At 34.7% G+C, this 26,063-nt stretch overlaps 1 protein-coding gene across 1 annotated transcript in view; it reads right to left on the reverse strand.

Annotated features, from left to right (window-relative positions):
* Positions 1 to 26,063, reverse strand: part of APOOL (apolipoprotein O like) — a 95,338-nt gene that overhangs the window by 20,885 nt on the left and 48,390 nt on the right. Inside the window, exons 2-5 of the mRNA XM_087813636.1 lie at positions 16,075 to 16,179; positions 7,719 to 7,838; positions 4,575 to 4,629; positions 3,057 to 3,155 (exon numbers count right to left, since the gene is read on the reverse strand). Of these exons, the coding sequence (XP_087669762.1) occupies positions 3,057 to 3,155; positions 4,575 to 4,629; positions 7,719 to 7,838; positions 16,075 to 16,179 (379 nt within the window). The remainder of the gene's footprint in view (positions 1 to 3,056; positions 3,156 to 4,574; positions 4,630 to 7,718; positions 7,839 to 16,074; positions 16,180 to 26,063) is intronic.

The raw sequence follows: 26,063 nt of genomic DNA on the forward strand, positions 1-26,063 counted from the left end.
TAACCACTATGGATAGAAAGCAGTCTGGTGATTCCTTAAAATATTAAGAATAGATTTACCTATGACCCAGCAATTCCTCTCCTGGGTATATACCCCAAAAACTTAAAAACATGTATTTGCAAAGATATATGCACCCCTATGTCCATTGCAGCATTATTCAAGGTAGCCAAGACATGGAAACAACCAAAGTGTCCTGAGATAGAGGACTGGATACAGAAGATGTGGGACATATATACAATGGAATACTACTCAGCCATAAGAAAAGAAGAGATACTACCATTTGTGACAATGTGGATGGACCTTGAGAATATTATGCTAGTGAAATAAGTCAGTCAGAAAAAGCTAAGAACCATATGATTTCACTCATATGTGGAATATAAAACTGAAACTTGTAGACATGAACAGTAGTGTGGTGGCTGCCAGGAGTAAGGGAATGGGGGGTGAAGGGGAACTTAACATATGGTAACAGGAGAAGATATGATTTTGAGTGGTGGGCACACAGAACAATATATAGATCTTGTAACACAGAAACTCACATCTGAAACCTATGTTTATATTGACCATTGTCACCCCTAAAAATTTAATAAAAAAAAAACAGTATGTATCTTTAAATGCTTGTCTGGGTACCTTAAGCTCTTTAAATATGATTTGGGCAATTAGGGGATGGAATTTATAACTGGGGATAAGTACTCTTATTCTCTGGAACTCTTACATTCCTTAATTTAAAAATGAAACAACCTGATATATCAGTAAAGACTAAGGTGAAAAACATCTGGCAATGTTTGCAGGCAACTTTACAGTTTAGGGAAAGTAAAAACAAGTTTAAGGACTAAAGCTAGGCAAATCAACCATAAAGTTACCTGATATCAGATTTCAGACTGGTTCAGAGCTGTGACTTCCAACCCCATGTAATTTAGTTTGGGGACAATGACTGGCAACTTAGTTGTGGACAGAGGATGAATGAAAGGTGACCAAAATGGCTACTGATAAGAGAACTGCATCAGCTTAGAAGAGGCTTGACTGAGGAGAGGAAAGAGTAATGCCTACTGAGAGAGTTTCTATAACCAGAGGTGGATGATGGGCAAATATAAAATTCACCACATACTTATGAAAGAAAGTTATTTAATGATGTGCAGAAAAAGAGTCAACAGAGTATATCCAAGACTGCCATTGTTAGAAAGGCCTGTTTGCAAGGCTGGCTCTTGGCTGGCATCTGGGAACTAAATTGGTAAGCAGTTCCTTACAATGATAGAAAACATTCCCTAATTGATAAGATTGGTACACTGTGCCTAAATTGTCTTTACAAAAAATGTGGTTTTTGATGAACAACTACTTTCCTTCTGGGAGTCTAGAATTTGGGTAGATGCTAGACAGACAGTGTGTACATGACCCGCCCCTACTAATAATCTTGGTCACTCAGTCTCTAATGAGCTTCCCTGGTTGACATCTCAGGCATATTGCCACAAGTCATTAGTGGAGGATTTAAGTGCACCTTTTATGGCTCCACTGCGAAAGGACTCTTGGTAGCTTGTACCTGGTTTCCTCTAAGCTCTGCCTCACGTGCCTTTTCCCTTTGCTGAATTACTTTGCATCCTTTCACTGTAATAAATCTTAGCCATGAATATGTCTGTAGGCTGAGTCTTCTCAGTCTTTCTAGCTAATGGAAAAACCTGGGGGTGGTCTTGGAGACCCTTTACAGAAGAAGTACAATGGGAAAGAAGGACAAATTTGTTTGAGATACAGAGTGCAAAGAGGGGGAAAAGAAATACAATATACCAAGTCTCGTGTGCTAATTGAAAGTAGTGAGTGGTCCACTTTCCAAACTCCATTTTGAGTTGGCTGATGTCAGTTCCAGCCATCTCAAGACCAGGAGGGAATACATTTTTTTCCCCTCATATGTCAGTATCTCTATCTCAAATCCTTAATATAGCTCCCAGAAAATTGGTTGTCATGACTAGGTAAGGAAAAGTAGTTTGAGTGGTTAGTATACATTTTTATATTAATATAAAACTCTCAAGACCTTTTTCTTTTAGATAGCTACTCTTAAGACCTTTAAAAAAATAGTTATCTAGAAGATAAGAAACAAAATAATAAATTACAATATTAATAAGAATAACTATATATTCTTAAAATTTTTATTTTAAAATCATCTTACTGGAACTTCTTTTTTTGGTGTACAGTTCTATCCATTTTAATATACGTATAGAGTTGTGTAACTACCACTACAATCAAGATATGGAACAGCTCTATTGCTCCTAAAAATAGTTCATGGTATTTCTTTGTATTCACACCTTCTCCCTATTCCTAACCCCTGGGAACCACAGACCTATTCTTTGTCACAATAGTTTTGTCTTTTTGAGGAAGTTATATAAACGAAATCATACAATATTAAACTTTTTTGGAATGGCTTCTTTAACTCAGACTCATCAAGATTGTTGCATGTATCAATAGTACATTCTTTTGTTGCCCAAGTCGTATTCCTTTGTATGGATGTCCCATAGTTTAGTTAATTGTTGAAAGACGTTTAGGTTGTTTCCAACTTTCAGGGATTATAAATAGAATTGCTATTAACATTTGTGTACAGGTTTTTCATTTCTCCAGAGTAAATCCCCGAGAGTGGGATTACTGGGTCTCATGGCAAATGTATGTTTAACTTTATGACTAACTTTTGACAAACTATTTTCCAGAATGACTGTACCATTCTGTATTCTCACCAGCAGTGTATGAGAGTTTCTGTTGCACTACATTCTCAAATATACTTGGTATGGTTAGTCTTTTTAATTTTAGACATTCTGATAGGTGTGTGGTGGTATCTCACTGTGGTTTTCATTTGCATTTCTAATAACTAATGATGTTGAACATCTTTTGGAATAGCTATAACCTTAAAAACAAAAAGTTTTTAATAAAAGTAATCATACTGTACTATAGAATCTAAATGTTTGAAGGTAGTCTATCCTAATAATATTCAATAAAGGATATGAGGTTTTCCTATGACAGTAAAATTCAGAATATACTGTAATTGAAAAGGACAATATATATATATTTTTAAATCCTACCTTTTCTTGCTGAAACCAAGCCTGCCAATCCTGAAACTGTAATCACTCCGACTTTTGGAAGAAAATCTCGTGGTGGATTCTTCAAATAAACATATGCATCTCAAGAAATAAGTTAAAAATTAATATAAATGACTTACTACAACTGGGCATTCTATATAGTAAGACAAAGAAAAGTTAGAGATAATAGCAAATGGTTTAAACACTCTTCCAAAGAGCTACACAAAATAATGATTTGAGCAGCAACTTAAAAAGCTAGTTATAACCGTTACAAAATTAAATCTTCCTTCTATAGCTGATTTCATATTTGCTTTCTTAACAATACAAGCTATTATTCCTCTTCAATGAAATATGATGCTAGAATCAATACCTTAATATGGATTACTATTAAAGTAAATTCTTGATTGTGTAAATACTATATATCTATAATAGAAATGATTCTGGCCTTATCTGCTCAAACGTTGGTAGGATCTGGGTAAGAACTGAAACAGATACTTTACTAGGGAACTTTAAATAGTAGTCTAGGGATATATGCAGCCACTAGATCCTGCATGCCACTACTCTCCAGTAACCTTAGAGCCAATGTTGATCTTAGTTAAAATAAAGATGATCGGGATGAGAAGTGAGCCTAGGTAAAAAGTAGATGGAGAGTGGGCACAAGTCTGGATTTCTTGGTTTTTATATATTTAAATTGTATTGGTTCTATGCAGTCCATTCCATCATTGTTCATTATTTAATGGCAATCACTTATTTAATTATATTCTTCAAGATTGATGAGAAATATAATTTGGAATTAATTCCCACAACATATATTAAATAATGATAATACATATACCAGTCGTCAATATCATGGCGACTTTTTTTTAAAATTTTAGTTGATCTTTTTGTCCTCCATACATTTATTTTGACAACTGGGTGAGGAAGATATATCTACTGCCAAACACCATTATCAAACTAAAGACTCAAACACAATTGCTTTCCAACATTAGCTTAAATATTCTAGGGTGTGACTGATTGGTATAGTGTTTCCTAACAATCATTAGCAAAATACTATGTATTTTAACAGTAAGTAGCACTTATTAAAACTAATTGATAACAATGGAGACATGTTTCTAATTTATGCTTTATGAGTATATAATATAAAACAGACCTCAGTTTGAGTGCAGGTGCTGCCACTTACTAGTTATGTGGTCTTGGTAACCTACTTAATCTTTTTAAACTCCAGTTTCCTCATCTGTAAAAGGGGAATAATTGAAATACCAATAGCCGCAAAATTGCTACAATAAAGTAAATTAGATAAATTATGTAAAATGCTTATCATAGTAACTTAGGATATAATAGTAGCCAAATAAATTGTAGATACTATTGTTTTGTTATTATTATCATAAACTGATATGCAGAGCATCTTTACAGTTGGTAAAACATGATAATGGATAACATACCCTGTTTTTCTCACATTTAAATGTTGCAAGTTAAAAAGACAATAGAACATTCTTTATTACAAATGGTTTACTCACCTACCTTTTCCAAACTGAACTGTATCCATTATTCCATTTTTCACAAAGACATAAACACCCTAAGCAAAAAGGGGGGAAAAGGATATCTGCATTTTTGGATATGTTGATAATTAGATCAAATCGTTGACATTTCTGAGATTTTATTAAAATGTTGACTTAGCATTGAACCCAAATCTAAATTTAACTTTCCTATTTATTCACTATGAGGATATTTGTTAAACTTAGCTTCTCTTCATTTCTTGCTTTTCATTCTATTTTACAAGGATAATACTTGTTTACTATTTTCCTCATATGAAATAAGTACTGCCTACAAAATAATCAGAGCAGCTCATATAAAATTTATTGCAAAAATAAAAAGATTTATCATCTGATTTTATAATGGCCTAGAAAATTGAATGGAATTTAAATAAAGCATAAAGAGAGGTATATTTCAGCTTAGAAGCAACATCTGATTAATAAAGATGTAGCAACAACATAATGATGTATGGAGAAAACAACAACAAAAGAAAAGTACTACATCTTCTACTTTTTTTAAGTGGTTAGAATGAGAAAAAAACTAATTAAGACATTTATCTCAGGATAGAAATCATCCTACACAGGCTAGTAGTGTCCATCTTGTTTATAAATAGCAACATAAATTCTCTACAAATCAAGATTAATTAACCCATGGAGGGATTAAAACTTTAAATCAAATTTTTCCTTTTACCTGTTTCCAACTAATTTATCTTAATGCAAGAAATATTGTTACACACATTTACTGAGTGATAGGTACTATCTCAACTACATCAGGAGAAAAATGAAGGCATGAAATGATTTTTCCAGAGTCATGCTGTACTCCATGGAAGGAACCAGAAAACACAATCTAAATATATGGTTTCCTTCTCTAAAGCAGCTGCTATCAAACAATGGAATAAAAACAACAAAAGAGATTTTCAAAGAAAAAAAGTAGAAATGAGTATAATAGATAGGAAAGGAATAAGTTATTGCTATTGAGATATCTTGGTTTTAGTAACTTTGTCTTAGATATTTTCATGGTGCTCAGAGGTGCACAGGTTCATTCTGTTCACCATGGTTTCAAGCTGTACAAACCAACATAGACCCTAACTGCCACCGAGTTACTTCTCTTTAGGAACTGTCCCTTGAGAAAATAACACCTTCGTATAATATCTATTGACTAGTTGACTGGGATATCATGTAACTACTGAAGAAGCAAACTAGTCACTTATTTTAGAAAATTTTCCTTAGCTGAGTTTAGGAATTCACTTTTATCATGGGGGTCACTGCTATCTAAATTTCAAAACATCATCAAGGAGTAGGAGTAGAAATTGAATTTGCCCTATATGATTCAGTTATTAATGCAGAATGTAATTTGAGTCAGAAGTAATTTTTTAAAAATATATCTTTATTGATTCCAGAGAGAGGAAGGGAGAGAGAGAGAGAGAGAGAGAGAGAGAGAGAGAGAAACATCAATGATCAGAGAGCCATTGATCGGCTGCCTCCTGCACGCCCCCAACTGGGGATCAAGCCCACAACCCAGGCATGTGCCCTGACCAGGAATCGAACTGTGATCTCCTGGATCCTAGGTCGATGCTCAACCGCTGAGCCACACCTGGCTGGGCCAGAAGTAATTTTTAAATGATATATTTTTAGAGGAAAATTAGGCAAGAAACATTATTTACATTGAAGATGAAATGCATTCAAAGTGACCTTCTTCAACCTAATTGTTTCAGCATATTAACAGAATATAAAGTTCTTCGAGTCTTAAATTGGGTGATAGTTATAATGGCAATTTAAGTATCTCTCAGGAACAATTTACCTCACTGAAAAAATAACTTTGAGAACACTATTGAAAATTAGGTCTCAGGAGACTAAAGTGTGAATCATCTAGCTGCTGGCATTATTCAGATCCTAACTAGTTAAGATATTTCACTCTGAGATTAAACTATTAAGAGTGTGCAGTACAGTAGTACTATTAGAATTCTTTCACACGTAAACATTTTCAAAAATAACAGCATATATTCATCAGATGTTTTAAATCTCATCTGGAATGACCAGAGTTCACAGATTTGGTAATTCAATCAGATCATTAGAATTTTCTTTTCAAAGAATAGATTAGAAACAAAAAGCATAAAAGTTCACAACTGGCTAGATTTGAAGCAAATCGTTGTAGGTATTAGGTCAGAATGATGCAAACAATGGTAGCAGCATTATCATTATGATACTGACGTTGGAGATGTTGATGCTAACACACCTATGTTGACGCGATGATAATGAAACATCAGTACTATATCAGCTTACTCCATCCTGCTGCTGCTGAGTAATGCTGATTGGAAGCTAAGTATTAAAATAAGGTGAATTCTATTTTGCCCTATAGCTGACTGTAGTCAAATTGGTCTAATGAGCTAAACAAACAAGTGAAAATTTTGCTCAGTCAAATAAGAAACAATTAAAAAGTAATCTCAGAACTTCATGTAAGAGGCCAAACAATGTTTTGTACATGTTAGGTTACATTACATAAATGCTCGTTGAACTACTTTAATCTATGAAGTAGTGGTATAGGAGAATAAATATGGCCACAAATTATTTGCTTCTACTTAAAGGGGTGGCATTTCCCCCGTCCCTTTAAAACTGGACTGTCCTTAGTGACTTGACTTTACAATAGAATGCTGTAGAAGTGACTTTCTTGGACATCTGAGGATAGGTAGGAAACTTGGTAAATTCTGCCTAGGGCCTCTTGTAACATTTTCTTCAGGAGCCCTGAACTGCCCATGTAAGTAATCTGGCCACCTTGCCTGAGAGGCCACATGTAGGTGCTTTAGTCAACATTCCCAGCTGAGCCCAGCCTTCTAGCATCTGTGACAAGTTGCCAGACATGAGAATGAAGCTGTCTTGGACTCTCTAGATCAGCCCATTCACCAGATGAATACCACTGAGTGACCTCTGTGAACACCACATGCAACAGAAGAATCGCCTGTCTGAACTCCAATCCAATTCCTGATTTACAAAATTATGAAATAGAATAGAATGGTTGTTGTTTAAAACCAATACGTTTGGGGGTAGTTTGTTACACATCAATGGGTAACTGGAACAAATGGTACATAATACAAATAAGAAATCCTCCAAAATTGAACTATTAGAATAGACTTACCTTGCACCAGCCAATATAACGACTAGTTGTAGTGCGGATCGAGGCAAAGCTCATTTGTAAATTACCAGGCTTCTCTTCAACATATTTAGACTGGAGAGGTGGTGAAGTATATATGGGGAGCTAGAGGCAAAAAGAAAACAAAAACAAACAAAAAATGTGATGTCAAAAATATAAAAGAGCTGAAATTACTTTTCCAACAATATGGCAGAATAGGAATCTTCATCAATATTCCTGTTAAATACAACTAAAACTACTGATTATATATATTTTTAATTGAATTTATTGGGATGACATTGGTTAATAAAATTATATAGATTTCAGGTGTACAATTCTACAATACATGATCTGTATACTGTGTGTTCGCTACACCAAGTCAAGTCTCTATCACCATTTATCCGCCTTATAACCTCTTCTAACTCCCCCCATTCCCTTTCCCTCTGGTAATCACCATGCAGCTGTGTCTATGAGTTTTGTTTTGTTTTCCTTAATTCCTTCAGTTTTTTCATGTAGCCCCTAAGCCCCCTCACCTCTGACAACTGTAAGTTTGTTTTCTGTACCTATGAGTCTGTTTCTATTTGGTTATTTTATTTTGTTCATTAGATTCCACGTATGTGTGATTCATATGGTACTTGTCTTTCTCTGACTAGCTTATTTCACTTAGCATAATGATTTCCAGGTCCACCCATGCTGTCATAAAAGGGTAAGATATCCTTCTTTTTTATAGCCTAGTAGTACTCCACTGTGTAAATGTACCACAGCCTTTTTATCCACTCATCTACTGATGGACACTTGGGCTGTTTACAGATCTTAGCTAATGTAAATAACACTGCTATGAACATGGGGGTGCACATATTCTTTCTGATTGGTGTTTTGGGCTGCTTCAGATATATTTCTAGAAGTGAAATCACTGGGTTATAAGGTATTTCCATTTTTAATTTTTTGAGGTAATTCCATACTGCTTTCCACAGTGGCTACAACAATCTGCATTTCCACTAACAGTGCATGAAGATCCCCTTTTCTCCACGTCCTCCTCAGCACTATGTTGTTTGTTGATTTATTGATAGCCATTCTGACAGGTGTGAGGTGATATCTCATTGTGATATTAATTTGAATTTCTCTGGTGATTAGAGACAGTGATCATCTTTTCTTATGACTACTGGCAATCTGTATGTCCTCTTAGAGAAGTGTATATTCAGATGCTTGGCCCATTATTTTTTTGTTTGTTAATCCTCACCTGAGGATATTTTTTCCACTGCTCTTTAGAGAAAGTGGAAGGGAGGGAGGGAGAGGGGAGACAGAAAGAGAGAGAGCGAGAGAGAAAACATCAATGTGAGAGAGACACATTGATTGGATGCCCCCTGCACTCACCCTGACCAGGGCCAGGGATCGAATCTGCAATCCAGGTGCGTGCTCTTGACCAGGAATCGAATCTGTGACCCCTCGATGCATGAGCCGACACTCTAACCACTGAGCCACACTGGCCAGGGCAAGTTTTATCCATATTTTAATTGAATTTTTTGGTGTTGAGTTGTATAATAACTTTTTAATGAATTTTGGATATTAACCTCTGATCAGATTTTTCACTGGCAGATATGCTCTCCCATTCAGTGGGTTGTCTTTTCATTTTGTTGATGGTTTTCTTTGCTGTGCAAAAACTTTTTAGTTTGACGTAGTCCCATTTGTTTATTTTTTCTTTTCTTTCCCTTGCACAAGATGATATATCACAAAAAATATTGCTACGAGAAATTCCCGAGATTTTATTGCCTATGTTTTCTTCTAAGATTTTTATGGTTTTGAGCCTAATATTTAAATCTTTAATCCATTTTGAGCTTATCTTGTGTGTGGTATAATAAGGTGGTGTGGCTTCATTTTTTTTGCATATATCTGTCCAATTTTACCAACACCATTTACTGAAGAGACTCTTCCCCATTGTATGTTTTTTCCTCCTATATCTAATATTAATTGACCATAAAGGTGTGGGTTCATTTCTGGGCTCCCCATTCTGTTCCATTGATTTATATGTCTCTTTTTATGCCAGTACCATACTGTTGTAGTATAATTTGACATCAGGTAGCATTTCTCCAACTTTGTACTTCTTTCTCAAGATTGCTATGGATATTCAGGGTCTTTTGTGGTTCCATATAAATTTTTGGAATATTTGTTCTAGTTCTGTAAAATATGCTATTGGTATCTTAATAGGAATTGAGTTGAATCTATAGATTGCTTTGGGTAGTATGGACATTTAAGTCATGTAAAAATTCTTCTTATCAATTAAAACTGTATATGCCTCTATTTATTTGTAATTTCTTTCTTCAGTCTCTTATAAATTTCTGAGTACAGGTCTTTTATATCTTTGGTGAAATATAGTCCTAGTTTTGTTTTGTTTTTTGATGCAATTTTGAATAAGACTGTTTTCTGTTTCCCTGTCTGATAGTTCATTACTGGTGTATGAAAGGAAATTGATTTCTGTATATGTATTTTGTATCCTGCTACCGTACTGAATTCATTTATCAGTTGTAGTTGTTTTCTGGTGTAATTTTTAAGGTTCTCTATGTACCGTATCATGTCATCTGCAGATAACGACAGTTTTATTTCTTCCCTTCCAATCTGGGTGCCTTTTATTTCTTCCTTTTGTCTGATTGCTATGGCAAGGACTTCCAGTACTATGTTGAATAAGGGTGGTGAAAGTGTACACCCCTGTCTTGTTCCTGTTCTTAGGGGAAATGCTTTTAGTTTTTGCCCATTGAGTATGACGTAGGCTGTGTTTGTCATATATGGTCTTTATGTTGAGGTATGATCACTCTATTCCCACCTTGCTGAGAGTTTTTATCATAAATGGGTGCTGGATTTTATCGAACGCTTTTTCTGCATCTATTGATATGATCATGTGATTTTTATGGTTCATTTTGCATATGTGGTGTATCACGTTTATTGATTTGTGGGTATTGTACCAACCCTCCATCCCCAGAATAAATCCCACTTGATCATGGTGTATGATTTTTAAATGTACTGCTGGATCTGGTTTACTAATATTCTGTTGAGGATTTTAGCACCTATTTTAATAAGAGATATTGGCCTCTAATTTTCTATCTTCGTCATGTCTTTGTCTGGTTTTGGAATTAGGATAACACTGGCCACATTAAATAAGCTTGGAAGTCTTCTCTCCTCTTGGATTTTTTTGGACTAGTTTGAGAAGGATAGGTGTTAGTTCTTTTTTGAGTGTTTGGTAAAATTTAGCTGTGAAGCCATCCAGTCCAGTACTTTTGTTTGTTGGGAGGTTATTATTATTATTGCTTCAATTTCATTAGTTGTAATCTGTCTATTCAGATTCTCTGATTCTTCCTGATTCGGTTTTGGAAGATTGTATGTTTCTAGGAATTTATCCATTTTGTCCAAATCGTTGGCCTATAGTTGTTCACAATATTTTCTTACAATCCTTTGTAATTCTTTGGTGTCAGTTCTTACTTCTCTGCTTTCATTTCTGATTTTATTTATTTGGATACTATCCCTTTTTTCTTGATGAGTTTGGTTAAAGGTTGCCAATATTGTGTACCTTTTACAAGCACCAGCTCTTGGTTTCATTAATCTTTTGTACTGATTTTTTAAACTCTACTTTATTCCTCTTCTGATCATTATAAGTTCCTTTCTTCTGTTCACTTTGGGCTTTGTTGTTCTTTTCCCAGTTCCTTTCATTGTAAAGTTAGATTTTTTAATTGAGATTTTCCTTGTTTCTTGAGGTAGGCCTGTAATGCTATGAATTTCCCTCTTAGGACTGTTTTTGCTGTATCCCATATATTTTCGGTTGTTGTATTCTCATTTCCATTTGTTTCAAGGTATCTTTGGATTTCTTGCTTGATCTCATTGTTAAGTCATTCATTGTTTGGTAGCATGTTATTTAGCATCCATGTCTCTGGGTGTTTTTCAGTTTTTTTCTTGTGATTGATTTCTACTTTTATACCACTATGGTCAGAGAAAATGCTTGATATGATTTCAATCTTCTTAAATTTATTGAGGCTTATTTTGTGTCTTAACATGTGGTCTATCTTAGAAAATGTTCCATGTGCCTTTGAAAAGAATGTATATTCTGCAGCTTTAGGGTGAAATGTTCTGAAGACATCAACTAAATCCATTTGATCTAGTGTGTTTTTTAAAGCTGCCCTTTCCTTGTTATTTTCTGTTTGGAAGATCTATTGATGTCAATGGGGTGTAAAAATCCCCTACTATGACTGCATTACTGGCAATCTCTCCCTTTATGTTCATCAAGATTTGCTTTACATATTTAGGTGCTCCTATGTTGTGTGAATAAATGTTTACAAGCGTTATATCTTCTTGTTGGACTGTTGCCTTTATAATTAGTGTCCTTTATCTGTTAGTATAGACTTTGTTTTAAAGTCTTTTTTGTCAGATATAAGTATTGCTAACCTGGCTTTTTTTCCCCTTTCCATTTATGCAAAATATCTTTTTCCATCCCTCTACTTTTAGTCTGTGTGTATCTTTTGTTCTGAGGTGGGTCTCCTGTAGACAGCATATATATGCCTTGCTTTCTTATCCATTCAGCTACACTATGCCTATTGATTGGAGTATTTAGTTCATCTACATTTAAACTGATTATTGATAGGTACATATGTATTGCCCTTTTTTATTTTAACTATGTACCTCTGTTCTTCCTCCTCTTCCTCCTTCTCTTCCTCTTCTTCTTAAAGAAGGCCCTTTACCACTTCTAGGAATATGTCCAAAGGAAATGAAATCTGGATCTCCAAGAGATAGCTGCATTTCCACATTCACTGCAACATTATTCACAGTAGCTAAGATACAGAAACAATCTAAATGCTCGTCAGCAGATTATTTGATGTGTGTGTGTGTGTGTGTGTGTGTGTTTGTATAATAGACTACCACAATTTTCGAGGTTTAAAAATGCATAGTGTATGCGTGTATACACACACAATACACATTTACATACAATGGAATATTATGCACCCTTAACAAAGGGATATCCACCAGTTTTTGAGAACAAAGATGAACCTGAAGGACATTATACTAAGTGAAATAAGCCAGACACAGAAAGAAAAATACTGTATGATCTCACTTATATGTAAAATCTGAAACAGACTCAGAAGAGGAGAGTGGAATAGTGGTTACCATGGGTGGAGTTAGAGGAAAATGAGGAGGTCAAAGAGTATACTTATGCAAGAAGAATAAGTTCCAGAGATCTAATGTACAGTATAGTGACTATAGTTAACAATACAGTATTAAACACTTAAAATTTGCTAACAGGCTAGCTCTAAGTGTTAACACACACACAATGGTAACTATGTGAGGTTACAAATATCTTAATTAGCTTGACTGTGGTGATCATTTCACAATGCATATATATGTATGTCAATGTATATATATGTCAAAATACCAAGTTGTATATACAATTCTTATTTGTCAAATATATCTCTATAAAGCTGAAAAAAAGATTTCAAGACTACTATGAGAATTCTGTCTCCACTGAGGGAAGAATAATCTCATTATATATTGTATAAGTACAACTTGCTTGTACTAGATCAAAAATTACAATTAGATTCAGTAAGCTATGAAACCACATTTAAATTAAATTGAATGAAAGTAACTAGAACTCCAAAATCAATATTCTCCCATTATTTTGGGGTGAAAACAAGCAAGTAAGAAGAAAATGAGTCAAACTCATATCATACAAATATTTTAAAAAGAAACACCCAGTGATGACTGATGAGATCTACACACAGCCTAATTGCCAGTCATTTTACAGACCTGAACACTGCAAATTTCATGGTTTAATAAACTGATCACCCCATGGCTCTCCAGAGTTTTCTAGTAAAGAGATATTCAATTATATTCACTAGATGGTATTTAATAAGGCAGGGGTATATTGATACTTTTTAAAAAAGATGCTTAACAAGAAGAATTGAACTAAAAAAAGACATTGTAGTTAGGCACAAGTTTATCAGAAGAATCAACTAACCAGAACACCTCATTCATACAGTGTTTTGGTTAGTAGAAACTTTATTATAAATAGATACAAATAGTTCCATAACTCACTTTAAACAATAAAGTACCTAGAAAAGTTGCATGCAAATCATATTTTCATTCCTTCAAAAACTGTAAGTTCCTCAAAGAATGGGTCCTGACTTTGTGAATAGTCCCTAGCACTTAGTGCAACTAGCTTTAACAAGTAATTCAATTAAATTCTATTTAAAATGTACTGGGGAAAACACTATATATCAAGGAATTCTGTGTATTCCATAATATAGTAAAGAGCACAAATTTATTTTAAAATTCAGAAATATGCAAATGCAGCTATTAGGGATAAATGCTAGTTACTTATCTTCCTACCTAGATTTTGAGGTTTCCAAAGATGGGAGTGTCAAGGTAGGCTTAAAAGTGTCATCTCTCTAAGACTAAAGGAGGAGAAAGAATACTGAGAGATAGCAAGTTTGTAGGAAAGTGAATCTATTCTAGACTGCTAATCAAAAGAATAAAAGTTTACAGTTTTATTGTTATAATACAATACTTAGAGCACAGCCGCACACACATGCAGAAGCTCAGAAAGTAATTTTTGTTAAATTTTATACATGTCAGTTTTGCAATGTATTGAAACTTTCATGCATTCTGACCTACAATTCAATTTCTAGACATTTATTCTTAGGAAATAGTTATAGATGTACATACAGCTTTATGTATAGAGTATTTCGAAAAAGCACCGTTACAGTAAACAAATTATTGGAAATATGCTAAATTTTAAAAAATTATGAAACTTGTACATTTGATAATGGCACATTCATACAAGAGAATATCTGAGACACCAATAAAAATTCTGTCCAATTTCATCCAAATAGTGGTGGCATCGAGATTCAGATTCAGACCTGTCTGATTCAAGTATAGATTTCTAAGAATGTAGATAAATCTTAGGGTAACTTAAGGCTGGAAAAGGAAAAAGTACAATGGAGACAGAATCAGTTACCACAATTAGATATCAAAAGGCTTACATGATAGACTAGATCAACAAGATGAAAATTAAACAGGTATATATATATAAAACCTGCAACTGAATCCAAAATGTCTATATGCATAAGTACAGATTGGGAAAAGACATAGCTTAGCAGTAGCCTATATAAAATAAATTTTAAGAACTACAAGTTCACTATGTCATGGTTAAAGGTAATAAGCAAGATTGATTGTGAGGACACAAAACAAATATATATATAAAAGCGAATGTGATCTTAGGCAGCTTTAATAGAAATATATTATCTAGAACAGGAGAAGTTACGAGTCTGATTCTATGGAACAGTGGTCAAAATATTTACACCCAAAGAAAACGCTAACCATCTCAAATATGTTTGTCAAAGAATGATCATGAGAGTGAAGGAACCAGCTATGGACATATGAAGAAAGCCTAAAGTTACTAATATACTTATCCAAGAAGCAAAAGTACTTAAAGTTTAATTGACATCTGAAGAGTTGTTTGGTGGAAGAGAGATGAGAATTTTTCTGTATGGTACCAATGCAAGAGATACAGGGTAAATGGGTAGAACTTATTGTGACACAGGTTTGTCTGACCTAAGGAAGGACCTTAAATTAAATGAGAGCTGCCAGTAAAGTGAATGGATTGCCTTAGGTTCTCTTATCCAGAGTTACATTCACATAGAAGATAAATGGCCACATAAGTGTACCTATTGTAGAGGGGATTACAGTAACATACAGAACTAGAAAACATACAAAGTCACTTTAAAAAATGAGAGCGCCCGGCTGGGCATGGCTCAGCGGTTGAGCATTGACCTAGGATCCAGGAGATCATGATTTGATTCCCAGTCAGAGCACATGCCCGGGTTGTGGGCTCGATCCCCAGTCAGGGCATGCAGGAGGCAGCCGATCAATGACAACTCTCTCATCATTGATGTTTCTCTCTCTCTCTCTCTCTGTATTCCTTCCTCTCTCTGAAATCAATAAAGATATATTTTAAAAAATAGCAAAATGAGATCTTAATGAGTTTCTTAAGCTAAAGCTTCCAAATATCAGATGTATCTGTATACATTTTCAAGGAAGAAAAATCAGACTGCTTAAAAGTACTAATACCCTGTACAACTCATTGATTATTCATTGAGAAAAATCACCAATTGTTTTTCCTTGGAATTAGGATGTTAAACGTTTGAGTTAAATATAATACAGTGTTTATTTCAAGACACCTTATAACTCTTTCTCTCAATTTATAAAATGTGCCTAACAAATACTTTAGAGACATTTTTGATGAGTAGGGGTAACAACAACATAATAAAAACTCATTTTATCATATTTATGTCATAAAAAATTTCACAAAAATTTACACACAAGTTACCTGCTCTGGTTTCATTAGCTGCTTTTTGGATTCCTCTTCTTTGGCTGCATGCACACTTACAGATGCAAACATCAGACTTGTAGGCATGGTTGTCAGCTTTCCCATCTGAGAAAGATATATCAAATATATATGTATGTGTATATATACATATATATATATACACACACGCGCACACACACACACATATTTATTTTTACTGTTGAGAGTATTACAGATGTTCCCCATTTTCCCTACTTTGCCCCCTTCCACTTGGCCTCCACCAGGCCTTCACCACACTATTGTCTGTGTCCATGGGCTATACATATAAGCATATAAGTTCTTTGCTTAATTTGTTCCCACCCCCCAATCCTTCCCTCTGAGATTCATCAGTCTGTTCCATGCTTACATGTCTCTGGACCTATTTTGTTCATTAGTTTATTTTGTTCTTTAGATTCCAAATATGAGTGAGATCATGTGACACTTGTCATTTTCTGATTGGCTTATTTCTCTTAGCATAATATTCTCCAGGCCCATCCATGCTGTCTCAATGGGTATGAGATCCTTCTTTTTTACAGCCTTATAGTATTCCATTGTATAAATATACCACATCTTTTTTATTCACTCATCTACTGATGAGCACTTGAGCTATTTCCATATCTTAACTATTGTACATAATGCTGCTACGAACATAGGGGTGCTTAAAAAGTTCCCCATCCTCAATTCCTTAATAAATTTTGTGGGCATCTGTGGAACACTATGGGTTTCATGTAAATTTATTTAAAACTCAAGCATTATAAATTACTTCTTCAAGCATTTTCAAGATATAATTCCTAAAATTCTCTTTTCATACTAGATAGTAGAGTATCACTTTTACCAATAAGTTACCTACCTACTTAATATGGAATATAGCAATGTAATAATTACCAGGAGGAAGTGAATATAAAATTTGAGGGATGAAGTGGGGTAGATCATGGGATTCACCGAGTCCACATTTTTTTCCTTTTTTTAAAAAATTATTCTTGTTGTTAAAAGTATTACAGATGTCCCTTTTCCCCCCACTGACCCACTCCACTCCACTCATGCCCCCCCAGGTCTTCACCATTCTATTGTCTGTGTCCATGGGTTATTGACTGAGTAACTACTATATGCCAGACCTTGGTCTCAGTGCTTAGAATACATCAGTGAACAAAACAAAGATTCCTGCTTTCATGGAGCTGACATTATAGTAGAGCAGAGACAGACAATAAATATAACAAATTGATAAATACTATGAAGAAAGTAAAGGAAAGGGTGATTTGAAGTACTGAGTGAATCAGGATACATCTTGAAATACAAATTTACATTAATAATAAAAATAATTTCCTTCCATTACAAATACTTTCTCCCTAACTTTCCCAATGCCTTCTTTCCCCCCATTTCATGCTTAGTGTAAAGCTAAAGTGATCTGTGTTTTGGATATATCTTGACTTGAATTTAAAATGCAGGAAAATTACTGGCTCTAAGAACAAAGTGTTCCAGTGTTTATTCAAGTACCAAAGTGATTCCCAAATATTATTTATTCAACAGACTAAATGAAAAGCTTTTCAGGGAACAAATTCTTTAGAAGGGAAAGGAGGCTTGCTGAAATCAACAAAAAACCTAGGAAAGAGGTCTCTTTGGCACACATACAAGTGTAGTTATGCAGAACTGGAAGAAATCCTGGCAAAAGAATTCTAAATGTTCTCTAATAGTGCCTTTATTACATTTCTGACACATTTTTCAATATTTTCTGAGCACAGTAAGGAAAGCTACAGGACCTAATTAAGCAATTTCCTGTTTAAACTAAGCATGACTCTAATTTAGATTGAGATTCCAAAATACAGGGTAAAATGAAGAGTCAACACTAATGAGAGAAAATTTGTTCACTGTTTTCCCCAAAAGACATCACTTTTTATTTCTTATACCCAGTAGGTACTCACTAATGAAATAACAAGATTTCCACTCCATACCTATGTCGTCAATAAAAAGCATATTAAAATTGATGCCAGCAAGAATTCCATGAAGCGATTATTTGAACAATGTTAATTCTTACAACATTTAAAAGCTATTTTTAAAACACCTGATTAGACCTTACTCCCTAGATATAATAAAAACACTTCTGACATACACTAATACCTGAAAAATTTTCAACAACCTAATGTTCTCAGAGTATAATCATCTTACTTTGCACAGTGTAATAATAATAAATGTAGACTATAAAAAACTCATAGGTACTGTTTGGTAATTATGATCTAGTGCTCTAGAGTCTGGATTGATTAACTGAACTGTAGCTTAAAACAATAATATAGCTTTAAAATGCCTAAGTATCTTTGCAACATTTTCTACTCAGAAGGACAGGGTTCATTCACCTTGACATTCTTTTTCTGATATTTATTTTTTAAAATAAAATTTACTGGGGTGTCACTGGTTCCAAAAATTATATAGGTTTCAAGTGTACGATTTTATGATACATCATCTGTATATTGTATTATGTGCCTTACTCCCAAAGTTAAATCTTCGGTCACCATATATTCGAACTCTTTTACCCTTTACTATGTCCCTAACTCCCTTCCCTCTGGTAACAACTTACTGTTGTCTGTGCCTATGAGTTTTTGTTTGCTTGTTTATTCGTTGCTTTCAATTATACCACATGAGTGAAATAATATGGTTCTTGACTTTTTCTGTCTGACTTATTTCACTTAGCATAATATTGTCAAGATCCGTTCATGTTGTCGCAAATGGCAGTATTTCACCTTTTCTTATAGATGAGTAGTATTCCACTGTATATATGTACCACTCCTTCTTTATCCAATCATCTATTGAAGGACACTTTGGTTGTTTACATAACCTTCTTAGATTGAATTACAAAGAACTGGAAAATCTAAACAGAAAAATCAACAGTAAGAAAATTGAAACAACCATCAAAAACTTCAGCAAAAGTAAAAGTTTAAGACCAGATGACTTCACTAGTGAATTCTACCAAACACTCAAGAATATTGGACACCTAGCTTTCTCAACACATTCAAAAAATTGAAAAAGAGGCAATATTTCCTAATACATTTTATGAGGCCAACATAAACCCAATACCAAAACCTGGTAAGGATAACACACACACACAAAAAATATCTCTGATGAATACAGATGCAAAATTCCTAAACAACATGCTAGCAAATCGAATACAAAAATATATTAAAAAACAATACATCATGATCAAGAAGGGTTCATTCCAAAGGCACAAGGATGGTTCAACATACGTAAATCAATCAATGTAACACACCATATTAATAAAAGATAAAAATCATATAATGTTATCAACAGATGCAGAAAAAGCATTTTATAAGATACAGCATCCATTTATGATTAAAACACTCAACAAGATAGGTATAAAAGAAAAGTGCCTCAACATAATAAAGGCCATAAGTGACAAACCCTCAGCTAATATCACACTCAATGGTGAAAACTCAAAGTTTTCCTCTAAGATCAAGAACAAGACAAGGACAGTCACTCCCACCACTTTTATTTACCACAGTTCTGGAAATCCTAATGAGAGCAACCAGGCAAGAGAAAGAAATAAAAGGCATCCAAATTGGGAAGAAAGAAATAAAATTGTTAGTTTTTGCAGATGACATGATTCTTTATATAGAAAATCCTCAATACTCCACTAAAAATATTAGAAACAATAAACTAATACAGTAAAGTAACAGGATACAAAATCAATGTACAAAAATCCACTGCATTCTTATATACTAAAAATAAAATTTAAGAAAAAGAAGTGGAAATAACAATTCCTTTTGTAATTGCAACAAAAAGAATAAAATACCTAGGAATAAACATAGCAGAGATGTGAAGGACCTACATACCGAAAATTGCAAAGCATTAAAAGAGATTGAAAAAGACACAATGAAATGAAAAAATATTCCGTGTTCACAGATTGGAAGACTCTAGTCAAAATGGTCATATTACCATTTAAAGTAATTTCCACTAAAATCCTAATAATATTTTTTAAAGAAATAGAACAACAAGAAAACAAAACATTAAATTTGTATGGAACCACAAAAGACCCTGAATAGCCAAAGCAATGCTGAGAAAAAAGAACAAATCCGGAGGTATCATACTACGTGAATTCAAATTATACTACACAGCAACAATAATCAAAACAAGTGTTTTAGGATTCATAGGGTATACTCCTAGAACTGGGATCGCTGGGTCAAATGGCAGTTTCTGTTTTACCATATCATAAAACAGAAACTGCCATTTGACCCATAATCAGTTTTATATTGCCAAAAAACAGACACAGAGAGTCATGGAACAGAATTGAGAGCAGAGAAAAACCCTATATGTATATGGACAATGAATTTTTGACAAAGGAGCCAAAAACACACAATGAAGAAAAGAAAGCCTCTTTAATAAACGGTGCTGGGGTCTAATCATCAGAGAGATGTAAACTGACAGTTAGGTCTCACCTCACACCTGCCAGAATTGCTACCATCAACAAGTCAACAAATGACAAGTGCTATCGAGGATGTGGAGAAAAGGATACACTAATGCACTTTTGGTGGGAATGCAGACTCATGCAGCCACTATGAAAAACAGTATAGAGCTTCCTCAAAAAATAAAAAATGAAACTGCCATTTGATCCAGTGCTCCCATTCCTAGAAATACACCCTATAAATCCTGAAACACCAATCAGAAAAAATATATGCACCTATATGTTCACAGCAGCCCATTTTACAATAGTTAATATCTGGAAACAGCCCATGTGCCCATCAGTAGAGATGAGTGGATAAAAAAGATGTGGTAAATTTACACAATGGAATACTATGCAGCTGTAAAAAAGAAGGATCTCTTACCCTCTGAGACAGCATGGAGGGACCTGGAGATAATTACGCAAAGTGAAATAAGCCAGTCAGAGAAAGACAAATATCATGTGATCTCAATTATATGTGGAATCTAATAAACAAAATAAACTGATGAAAATAGATTCAGAGATGTGGAAGCATGGAACAGACTGACCAATCTCAGAGGGAAAGGAGAGGGGAAGAGATAAACAACTTATATGCATATATGCATAACCCATGGACACAGACAATACTGTGGTGAAGGCCTGGGGTGGGGGGGGGGAGTGGAGTGGATGGGGTTAATGGGGGGAAAAAGAGGACATCTATAATACTTTCAACAATAAAGATAATTTTTTAAAAAAAATAGTGCTGGGGCACTAGTCAGTGTGGCTCAGTTTGTTGAGCATAGTCCCATGCACCAAAAGATCGCCAGTTTGATTTATATTCAGGGAACATGCCCTGGTTGCAGGTTCGGTCCCAACTATGGGTGCATGAAAGAGGCAACAGGTCAGTATTTCTTTCTCACATCTCTCTCTCTCCCTCTCTCCTTTCCCTCTCTCTAAAGTCAATAAAAAAATAAATAAATGGTGCTGGGAAAATTGGAAAGCCATATGCCAAAGAATGAAAGTAGATAACAGTTTGCCTCCATGTAAGAAAATTATCTCAGAAAGGATCAAAGACCTAAATATAAGACCTGAAACTATAAATTACATAGAGGCAAACATAGGTACTAAACTTGTGGACCTTGATCTTAGAGATTATTTTATGAATTTGACCCCAAAAGCAATGGAAGTAAAGGCAAAAATATATGAATGGGACTATATCAAACTAAAAAGTTTCTGCACAGCAAAAGAAACCAACAACAAGACAAAAAGGCAACCAACTGAATGGGAGAAGGTATTTGAAAACAGCTCTGACAAGGGGTTAATATGAAAAATATATAAAGAACTCATACAACTTAGCACCAAACAAACAATCCAATTAAAAAATGGGCAGAGGGCCTAAACACGTACCTTTCCCAAAAAGACAAACCAATGGTCAACAGATAGAAGAAAAGATGTTCAAATTCACTAGCTATTAGGGAAATGCAAATCAAAACTACAATGAGATACCACCTCATACGTTAGAATGGCAATAATCAACAAGACAAGTAGTAACAATTGTTGGAGAGGTTGTGGTGAAAATGAACCTTCATTCACTTTTGGTGGGAATGTAAACTGGTATAGCCACTATGGAAAACAGTACAGAGGCTCTTCAAAATATTAAGAACAGAGCTACCATATGACCCAGCAATCCCTCTTCTGGGTATCTACTTGAAAACTTAAAACATATATTCATAAAGATATATGTTCTCCTATGTTCACTGTAGAATTATTCACAGTGGCCAAGGTACCTTGACTTTTATTGATGAGGCAGTGTGGCACAATGGAAAAAACGAGTTTAGAAGTTGTACAAACCTGGTTTTAATTTCCAATTGTGAAATATACTGTCTAAATCTGGGTAATTTACTTAATCTCTTAGAGTTATGTTGCTCAAAATAGTACCTATTAGTTGCATGTGTTTATTTAAATTTAAATTAATGAAAATGAATAAAATTTAAAACTTAGTTCTTTAGTCAGTCACACTAGCCCCATTTCAAGTGCTCAACAGCATATCATAGAGCACAGATATACAATAATTCCATCACTAAAGAAAGTTCTATGGGACAGTGCTATCTTAGAGTATCAAGTTATATATCTGAAATAAGGGGAAATGCCTTTCTTTTTATGATTATCATGAGGATTAAATTTTTATATGAAAATAGCTCCCATTCCTTCTGATTGCTGAATAAAAATGGTAGGTTGCTGTGTTTATTCTCATTTTTCTTCTCACATGTATTTCATGTTAATCAGGCTCTAGTGAGAATTGTAACTATAAAATATATTCTTAGTGCCTCTAAAAAAAAAAAAAAAAAAAAAAAGCCAAGATTGTTATGAAAAGAAAAACAGGCACTTGGCTCATTCAAGCATTTTCAAAGCACTATTTATACTTAAAAGGAGAGGCCTCTCCCTCTCCCTTCCTTTCTCTGAAATCAATAAAGATATGTTTTAAAAAAAAAAAGCCATCACTATCAAAAGTGAGGCAGCTGATTTTATACGACACTGAAAAACTTTAGAATAGGTATTGGCAAACTACAGCTCTGGGCTAGATCTAGCCTGAAATCTGAGATAAATTTTTTAAAAAATATTTAAATACTTATAAAAACAAAAATAAATATATAAAGAAGAATGTGTGACTTTTTGTGTCCTGCAAAGTCTAATATATTTATATTATCTGGGCCTTTAGAGAAAAAAATTGCCAATCCCTGATTTAGAAAATCAAATCTGATATTTAAAAAGTATCAGATCAGAGGTATTTAAAAAACTCATAGGCTCCTAAGTCCGATAGTTAAGTAGTGTTAAAATTCAGCAGAGATGATCGTACCTTTCACAAGGTAAAACCTCAAGTTAGAATTGTTTGTAAATTCAAAATAATGACTTGACATTTCAAAATATGAATCACATTTAAAATCAATGTTATATAAAATCTGATTTCAGACTTGTAGATATAGAGAATAGACTGATGGATGAGAGAGGGGTAGGGGTTGGGAGACTGGGTTAAAAAAAGTGAAGGGATTGAGAAGTACAGACTGGTAGTTACAGAATAGTCACAGGGATGTAAAATACAGCATAAAGAGTATAGTCAATAATATTGTAATAACTATGTATGGTGCCAAGTGGGTACTGGAAATATCAGGGGCAAATACTTTATGATATATATGATTGTCTAACCACTATGCTGTATGCCTGAATCTAACGCAAAATAAAACTGAATGTAAACTGTAAAACAAGACAAAAAAAACCCCACAAAACATGGTTCTTCCAAACAATAATGTCTTCTATAAACAGAATTGTATCATACAGAGATTTAAAAATAATCAGGTTGAAGCTGAGGATCAGGTCTGCCCAATAAGGTTCAACCCTTCCAAATGCTTCTGTAATCAAAATATACTGGATTTTCATTATTTGCAGGATTTTCATTATTTTATGGAATATTTTATATTTTATGAAATATTTTATATTCCATAATATTTTATATTCCATAAAATACCCATGAATATGGATTTACAGACTATTAAACCACTGTCCCTAGCGAAAATAGAGGGTTAATTTCTTAGAAGCCTCTGGTTACATTTTTATCAACTGATCAATATATAACCTTGTTTTATATGTGTTTCTGTTTAAACACACTTTGTTTAATATGTATTATTGATTCATTAAAACTGAACTCATGTGCGGCTGGCACAGCTCAGCGGTTTGGGCATCAACTTATGATCCAGGAGATCACTGTTCGATTCAAGGTCACGGCACATGCCCCAGTTGCAGGCTTGATCCCCAGGAGGGGGCGTGGAGGAGGGAGAAGATCAATGACTCTCTCACCATTGATGTTTTTATCTTTCTCTCCCTCTCCCTTCTTCTCTCTGAAATCAATAAAGATATATTAAAAAATAAAATTCCAAAAAAAGAAAACTGAACTCACAAGGATTCCAAGATGGCGGTGGATTGAATGGAAGCTACACTGACATTCTCCCAGGACCAGTCTGGAATTACAACTAAAATATAGAAAAACTGTCCTGAATAATCAACTGAAGATTAGATGGAAAGCACCCTCATAACAAAGGACCTAAAGTGGATGTCCCAAAGAGAAGGGTAGGAAGTGTGAAGGCACCAAAGGGCTTGTTGGGCTCCCACAGGCAGCAGCTTAAGGTCAGGAGAGAAATCTCAGCTGTGGGGGATTCCCATTGAGAACTCTGGGGCTTACACCCCAAGCTAGGTTTTCCAGCCCAGAACAGTAGAACTGAGAAAGGTGCCCACACAACATCTGGCTGTGAAAAGCAGCAGGATTTCTGTCTGCCAGGGAGAGATGGTTGGAAATGCAGGTACCATCCTGAAGGGCCAATGCACAAAGTTTTGTGTGCAACCATTCACCTTGGGCTCCAGCAGAGGGAGGGTAGAGTGGACTAGAATGATGTGAAGAGAATCCAGGAGGGCAGGCTCTGAAGATAGAGCTCAGATGGCAGTCATCTGGATTCCTGTGCTGAGTCAATACCCCCATAGAGCAGAGGACATCATTCTCAGGAAGACTTTGCCACCCAGGCAGCTTTTTTCTGCCGGAGGGGGTGAGGGGAAGTAACTGCTTCACCCACTGGAAAAACTCTTGCCCCATCCTGTGGAGTTTACACCTTGCTGTGGTCTACAGCCTGAGGCTTATTAAGAGACTAAGATCAATCAGCCTACAAACAGAGGCAGACCTCTGGGTGCTTTGATGCTTTGCCTGATCTGCTTCTGGACAAAGGTCATGGAAAAGCAGACTTTGGTATGCATCCTGGTCCTGTCCAAAAGCACCCAGGCCCAGCAGAGGGAACAACAAGCCATGGGTTGTTGAAGCTCCAAACAGGGAACACTAAGCCAGTCACAAACAGCATCTAACATTGCCCTGCACAAGATGAAATCCAAAAAGACTGAGATTCCTAGCAGATCTACTTAATACATTGAAACAAACTGAAATAGGCTGCCAAAATAGGGAGACAAAAAAACAAGCCCCAAATGAAAAAACAAGAGAAATCTCCAGAAGAAGAGCTAAATGAAATGAAGATAAGCAACCTATCAGATATAGAGTTCAGAATACTGATGGTAAAGATGCTCAAAAGCATGAGAAAATTTATAAAAAATATGAAGGAAATTAAGAATGACATAGCAGAAATAAAGAATATATTGGAAGGAATAAACAGCAGATTAGAGGAAGGTGAGGACTGGATCAGCAAATTACAAGAAAGGGTAGAAAAAAATCACTCAATGAGAAATCAAAACTAAAAAAAAAAAAAATTTTAAAACAGGAAGAGAGCTAAAGGGAGCTGTGGAACAGCATAAAATACAACAATATTCACATCATAGAAGAACTAGAAGGGGAAGAGAATAAGCAAGGGATAAAGAATCTGTTTGAAGAAATTATGACAGAAAACTCCCCTAACCTGGTCAAGGAAAAAGAATCACAAGTTCATGAGGCACAGAATGTCCCGAGCAAGAAATCCAAAGAGGCTCATGCCTAAACAAATCATAATTAAAATGCCAAGAA

This window comes from Miniopterus natalensis, chromosome X (assembly GCF_054644295.1).
Source record: "Miniopterus natalensis isolate mMinNat1 chromosome X, mMinNat1.hap1, whole genome shotgun sequence".
Classification (NCBI taxonomy): Eukaryota; Metazoa; Chordata; class Mammalia; order Chiroptera; family Miniopteridae; genus Miniopterus; species Miniopterus natalensis.